Source organism: Crocodylus porosus, unplaced genomic scaffold, assembly GCF_001723895.1.
Source record: "Crocodylus porosus isolate Cpor-Errol unplaced genomic scaffold, CroPor_comp1, whole genome shotgun sequence".
In the NCBI taxonomy this organism is placed as follows: Eukaryota; Metazoa; Chordata; order Crocodylia; family Crocodylidae; genus Crocodylus; species Crocodylus porosus.
In genome coordinates, this window is record NW_017728886.1 from 183,155,128 (window position 1) to 183,162,163 (window position 7,036).

The 7,036-nt window shown below is 43.7% G+C and overlaps 1 protein-coding gene across 1 annotated transcript in view; it reads right to left on the bottom strand.

The window, feature by feature from the left end:
- LOC109313944 overlaps positions 1-7,036 on the bottom strand; it is a 47,002-nt gene that overhangs the window by 23,800 nt on the left and 16,166 nt on the right. The window contains exon 4 of the mRNA XM_019540842.1: positions 1,621-1,757. Coding sequence (XP_019396387.1) covers positions 1,621-1,757 — 137 coding nt within the window. The remainder of the gene's footprint in view (positions 1-1,620; positions 1,758-7,036) is intronic.

Here is a 7,036-nt window from a genome sequence, read left to right on the forward strand (position 1 = left end):
TAAAGCAGATTAAATGCTTTTGCACCTCTTTAATGACGTTGGAGTTTGCGCATGTTGGCAGTGTATTGTGCAACAATTCCAGCTGCTGTAGCAAATTTGGCAGTGTAATGGACCTTAAGTGACTTGGGGCACAGCAAACCAAAACACTCCTCAAGGAGCTTTAGTTCACTGCCTTATAGCTGCAGAGTGGAGCACTGGGCTCCATGCAGATCTGGGACTCTGCAGGAAGCCCATGCAGGCAGCCTGGCAGCAGCCCAGGAAGGCAAGCTCCACCCAAGAAAACAAAACCAGATTGTGGCTTTTTTTTGTTTGTTTTTTTCCTGGAGCCTGCCTGCCTGAGCTGCACAGGAGCCTGATACTTCCCTCTGCAGCTGTGGTACCCCCGGGACCACCCGAGCCATGTGCCATGGAGAGAAGCACCAGCCCCCTGCCTGCAGCCCAGAGACCACTCCACTAGCTGGCAGCTCACCCTCCCCTCCCCACTGCTGGAGAGGCAGGTAAGTCAGGCACATGCCCTGCTGATATGGGGCTTTACTTGGCCCCAAATTGAAGCAGTGCTTTTAAAAACCCACCACTTCAATCTAGCCCCCCCACACACACACACGCTTTATCTACACGCCCTAAAATACTCGCTCACAAAATGCAATTGGATCCTTTCATGTGCTTAACACAAAGCACCAGCTCAAGGAAGAACCTGTGCAGTACAGATCTACTAATAAGAGGGTAAAACATGGAGAGAGTTTGGTGGGAAGACTTCTTTTCATTAGATATAACCATTCCTGTGTGTACATGCACACATTTTTAGTTTCATTGACGCGTGTTAGTTTCAATCACCTCTTCAGCCACCTGTTCACAGTCATATCATGTCCTCAGCCTCTAGGAGGACAGCCCCCCCCAATTAGAAGCTATAGCAGAAATCACACTATTAAAGGCTTTCCCTTCACACCCCTTCTTGCAAGCTTACCAAAAAGGGCTATACAAAAAAAAAAAAAACAAACCTCATTTCAGACAAATTACTGTCTGATGGGTCCTAAGAAGATTCATAGTCTGTCTACATAAATAAAGATCAATTTTCTTTCAACCAGTTGAGTTTCCCCAAATTAAAATGGAAAATTACTTTTAAATACATTCGGAATCATTTCAGCTGGCTATGCTGAAGTCCTTCTTATAAAGACTAATAGCCATTCAAAATAGGGCTCCCTTGCAATTCAGTTTCTTCTTCTCTTTAGGTTTTATGGAAGACTAAAGGCATCTCAGGAGCTAAGACTTTCCGTTTAATCCAGTCATAGCTTCCAAGAATCTATAGTCACTCCAAATACTCAGAAGAGTCAGCATTCTACATTTAATTATCACAAAGTAGTATTTAGATGCATGGTGCTGCTTCCCCCCACCCCATACATTGGCAGGATCTTCTCGTTTTAAAAAATTAAAGCTCCAATGTTACATTGTATCTGTATTTCATAACAGCAGTGCTTAGCAAACCAGCTAGCTTAGCACTGTATTTATGAATAATTATAATGACTAGTGCCTAGAAAAAATTTTCCCCTTTGGCTCTTTTGAATGGAAAGGCCATGGAGTCATTTTAAAGAAACTTTTCTTGGCATTTATTTTAATTCTTACTTTTTTACTTCTTCCTCTGTTCTCAGATGAGCAACAATGATGGTAAGATGCATAGTCTGAACAGGAATTAAAGCTCTCAGCAAGGCAGGTTCTTTAGTAAATATGAGTTCCTGTACATCTTCAATTTTGTCTAAAATCTGCAATGCAGTAAACAGATGAAAAGCATATCATTTTAAAACTAAAAGAATCCAGAGTTTGAGAAAGAAAGAAATGAACATCTCAGGAACGAGTTACCTTCCCATGGACAAAAGTAATTCTGAGATTTGTGAAGGTCCTGCAACTGGGTTCTTCAGGCCAAGAAGATATGCATTTATAATTGGAATCTTGTCCTTCGCTACATTTGCAGCGCCTCTTGAACTTAAAAGGTGATTAAAGGTGTAAACCCAAGCAGAATTTGCACCTTGAGGTAAACCAATTCAAAAAAAATCAGCCAATAGGCTTTCTTTTTTGAAAGCCTGTGGGCCAAATTCAGAACTCACGTAAGCCAAGCAAACTCCATGGATCTTATACCAGTTCTAAGTTTGACCATAAATGTGCTACAATAAAAGCTAGCAGTGATGTGTAAATATTAATGTGAGTTGTGCAGTTGTCAGTTGTTAATAGACTGTAGAAATTGAATAGCATTCCCATAATTAATCTTATACCATTTTCTGATTACAAGTTTGATCACAGATTTAATTGATGTCTCTTCCCAAAAGGGAACTGGAATAGCCAACCCATAGTTCAACAGATTAAATGTGCTTTTCTCCAAGAATGACATTTTATAGGAATTGACCATGCAGTTCTGGGTCTTGACATGATGAGACCTAGAGTTTTTTTTCTGAAAAAAAAAAAAAAAGTCTTTGATAAGGATGGAGGGGCTGGGAAGAGAGAGAGAGATGGTAGTACACATGAAGATTATAAAATTTCTGTTTATACATTTTTATAATTTTCAAATGGTTCCAAAGAGTAAGCTATAATTCCAGATTATGTATTCAGGAATATACAAAAGCAAGTATCTGTACATAAATATATATTAAAGACATATGGTTCAGTGAAATGACTTAGCATTAGCACATGAATTATCTACTTTATTATGTGAAACAAAAATCAAGTTACTCCCAAGAAGAGAGGATTGGCATATTTGTAGCAAAATCAAAAAAATGCTGTACAATAATAATGGATATTTGCTGAGCTTCAATATAAATCCACACATAGGAAGGCAACCAATTTGAAGGTATGAAACAACACTGAGCTACTTGAATTCTTACAAGTTTTTGGACAGTTTCTCACAGTGAATAACACCTCCTTCTGCAGCCAGGTAATTTATTAGAAATACAGATAAGTAGTACCTTATTCTATCACCAAACTGCCTTGAGTGTGGCACACCCCCCTCAGGTTGTAGGCAGACTGATAAGAATCAAACATTTTTCTTCAGCTATACCTTAGTTGTTTGCAGTATCAGATGAGCAGAGAAAACCAATGACTTGAGTTCCACTGAGCAGGTTAAGTCTTGCATAGCAAAGTGCACCTCTACACCACCCTCTCAAGTATTCTGGAGGTGAGAAAAAAGTCACTCTGCCCATTGTGCTGTTTAGGGGCACTCTTCTGGTGGAAACCAACGTAGGTCCGGAAAGTCTCTTTTTTTACTTGATTGTTAACATGCTTGGGGATTTGCATGGTGTTTGTTATCGGGGAGGGAAACAAGTTAGGTATGGCTTTGGATGAAGGTGGTGACACTCACACTTTCTGTAGCAGAGGGGTTGCTGGCTTGGAGGGAACACTGCAGGAGGGTGGGGGAGAAAAAAATAAAAATTTCCCCTGGGGATGAGTCAGGGCAGTGGGAGTGGGTAGGAAGAGATTTCTTGCATCAGGATGCAAGTGGTAGTTGGGGTTGGCGAGAGGTTTTTTTTGCATCAAGGTTGGGCAGGAAAATAGTTCTCTGGTTTTGGGGAGCTGTATGGGGAATCATGGTTGTGTGCTTATTATAAACTGATGAGCCTTTTGGGTAGGGTAGGGTAGGGTATAAATCTAATGACCAAACCATCTTATGCAGACTACTCTCCATTATGAAAGGGACCTACAAAATACCTCCTGCTCCCTGAAAGACTGATGCGGGTAAAACCCTGAACCAGTGGTTTTCAGTCTTTCTTCATTTGGAGTCTCCTAAAAATTTTCAAAGTGGAGGTGCAGAACCCTTTGAATTAAGATATATGGACACCCACATTTACAATTGATCATAGTCATCTTTTGCAGACTACAGACTGTCAAAGGGGAACAGCAAGGGTCCACGAACCACAGGTTGAAAGCTACTGCTATATTAAATCCCATCAGAGCTTTCTTCTTACACCTTCTGCTAACCTCATCCCCATCATAGTATCTAACAAACAATAGCAGCAATTTCTGCTAAAGCAAAATCACTGGCAGACATTATTTCCATCAAGCAACAGGTGTCATGCCCCCATGACCTGCTTCATGTGTGCAGGACAGGCTATCCAAAGTGGGGAAAAAGGGGTCCTGGAAATGTGCTTGGCCAAACTCACCAGCAAGGGGAGCTAGAAGCTAGCTATCGCTCCCCTCACAATCAAGGGGAGCTGGAAAGGGGCTTTCATTCCCCCCCCCCCCCCCACACACACACACACCCCCTTTAGCTATGCTGCTAGTGAAAAGTGAGCTCTGAGCTTCCCTGACCCTCGTCCAAATCAAGGGAGATCCACATGAAGACAGAAGGCAGCAAGACTCAACCTCCCACAGACCTTGGGAGGGGTTTTAGTTTGCACTTCTTGTCTTTCCCCATGCTGTCTCCACTGGTAGCTTTCCAAGCAAACTGTCTCCCCTTCTCTCAGATTACTATTATATGCAAGTAAAGCATGTCATGTTGAACATCTCTCTCCTGCTTCTCACAGGAAAAGGTACTCGTGGCTCTTTAAGAGAAGCAACTTTGAAGACTGGTTGGGGAAAGAGAGGAGAAGTTGGTCATGATCTCTCTTACTGGAGGCATCCTGGGGCAGGAGAATTCAGAAAAGAGTCACTGACTCCTTGTGAGGGGGGGCAAGGGAAAAGGAGCAGCAAACCCTGGGATGCTGGAAAAAGTGTTTGGTCATGTCTGCCACCCCACATCTTATATGCCACATGTTCAAGTTAAAGCCTGATAGAAGCCAAACACAAAAGAAGTCTTTGTGGCTAGTTGGCCATTTTACTCTGATAATTATTTGTAATATGTCTAAGTTTTATTGTGCATTTAACTGGTATGTTGTACAATTAATATAATGCATCAGGGGCCTCGAGTTCAAATTTAGAAAGAAAAAAAAAGAAGACAGGCTACTAATCACTTAAAATATAAGAAGAAGGGTCCCAGCCCTCCCCCCTTCCCCTGCAACCACAGTAATACTGAGTCAAAACCAGTTCAAGTGAAGTTTATTGCCTTAAGTTAGTAAAATGCTCCTTGGAACTCCATGTCACAAGGGGTGCATGTCTGCAGTACCAACCTTCCAGAAGTGGCAGTGTGGCCTCTCTTCTGTCCAGGAAAAAACAGAAAGATGGCAGGAAGCCCCATGCCCTCATGGTCAAACAACTTCTTTAGCCTAGGGACAGATGTTGCATTGGTCCCCAAATAGACTAAGCCTGTGTTGGTCAGTAGCTGAATATGCTGCCATCTTTCTGCCATTGATTCAATTATGCAATCCTGGGATAACTATACCTGACACACTTTGCAATATCCTGGGATAAATTGTTACTACCTCTTATCCAGGAAACTTTAAAAAAGGGCAACAGATTGATGCTGTATTTATCCCAGGGTAAACCATTTTATTCCAAGATAAACTTGTACAAACATCTGTTTTCAGCCTTAGGGGCACAAGTAAAATGAAAAGAGAAATAAAGATTCTACTTGGGCACTATGGAGTACACAAGACATGTCTTTGTACACACACACACACACACAAAAGAACTTCCTGGGTCAGAGACCATTCTTTAAAATTAGACAACTAGCATTAAAATCGGTCACAAAACAGATCAAGTTTGTGACAGGGTGCTTGGTGCATGCCTGTCATCTTAAGAAGAGAGTCTGCTGGAAGAGCAGACTGCAAGGGGGGCGGGGGGGAGTCTATTAAGGAGTCAGCTGACCAGAAGTAGGTCAGACTTGAGGCATGTAAAACCAGGGCCTGAGTTGGGCAGGCAGTCTACCTCTGTCTATCTGCATCTTCCCAGAGATCATGGGCCTTAAACCCCCTCCCCCCCCATGTGGGGCCAAAGTTTGAAAGATACAACTGATTTTTTTTTTTTTTGGTGCGACAACCAAGGAAGAAAATGGTAGGAGTGATGTGGGGATCAAAGGTTCAAAGTGTGAAAACCAGTCCACAGAAAGAGGAGCTCCTGGAAGCAAGGCTTCCGATAACTGCCGAGCTGGTGCAAGCAGCATTGAACCCAGGAACAGACTAGGCCTTGGAGCAGATAGGTTTGGGAAAAACAGCAGGAGAGCCCATGGCCTGGAGAGGGGCAGAAAGCAGAGGACCAGGGTGCCCAAAAGTCCAGACAGCAAGTAGATGAGAGCCCAAGAGTAGCAAAGCAGGCCTTGGAACAGACAGGTCTTGGGTGCTGGGCCCCTGGCCCTCATCCCAAGACAGGGCAAAAAGATATACTTGGTGGTTGTGGAAGACAGACAGATAGACCAGAAGAACAAACCCAGCAGGAGGGAGAGGTAGAGGGCCCAGGAAGGAAGAGGTACTAGGACTAGAATGTCTGGAGCCTCAGGGGCAGGGGGAAGAAGACCAAGAGGGTTCAGTGTCCAGGGGTTACTAGAGCACATCATCAGGTCTGGAGCTGGGGCAAGGGGGTTAGGAGGAAGGGGGTACTAAGAAAGCCAGAGAAGGTCCAATGCCTCCCCAGGAGGGTCTGGTGCACAGAGGGGACTAGGGTGTATTGAGGGAAGCTCCAGTGCCTGGGGCCTACCAGAGGGCAGGGTGTGGGGAACAAAACAGCTGAGCAGAGAGAGAGAGAGAAAGCAGTGTCAGCAAGGCTAAAGCGCCCAGGAGTAGAAAGGAATGGGGCTGGGAGCCTGTAGCCCAGGGGAGGTCATCCATTACCAGATCACCTACAAGACATGGGAGCAGGTACTGTGGAGGATGGAGCACACAAAAAATATAGATGTTAAGTCAATGACCAAACATCTGTGGTCCTAGGAGTAAAATTAGGTTTGAGAAGCTCTCAGATAAACCTCCCTTTTATCCGAAACTGGTGACAAAGGCATGGCAGACAAGTAAAAAGGGAGAGAGCCCCTAGGGAATCAGTCAATCTGGCAAGAGCTGAGCATGGGGCAACATGACCACCCCTGGGTGGAACATTTGCTACAGTCACATCTTAAAATGAAGTACTTTGCCCTCAGTACTCCTGTTACAAGAGGGATCTAACTGTCGGAGGAGCTGAACTCTAGAAACCC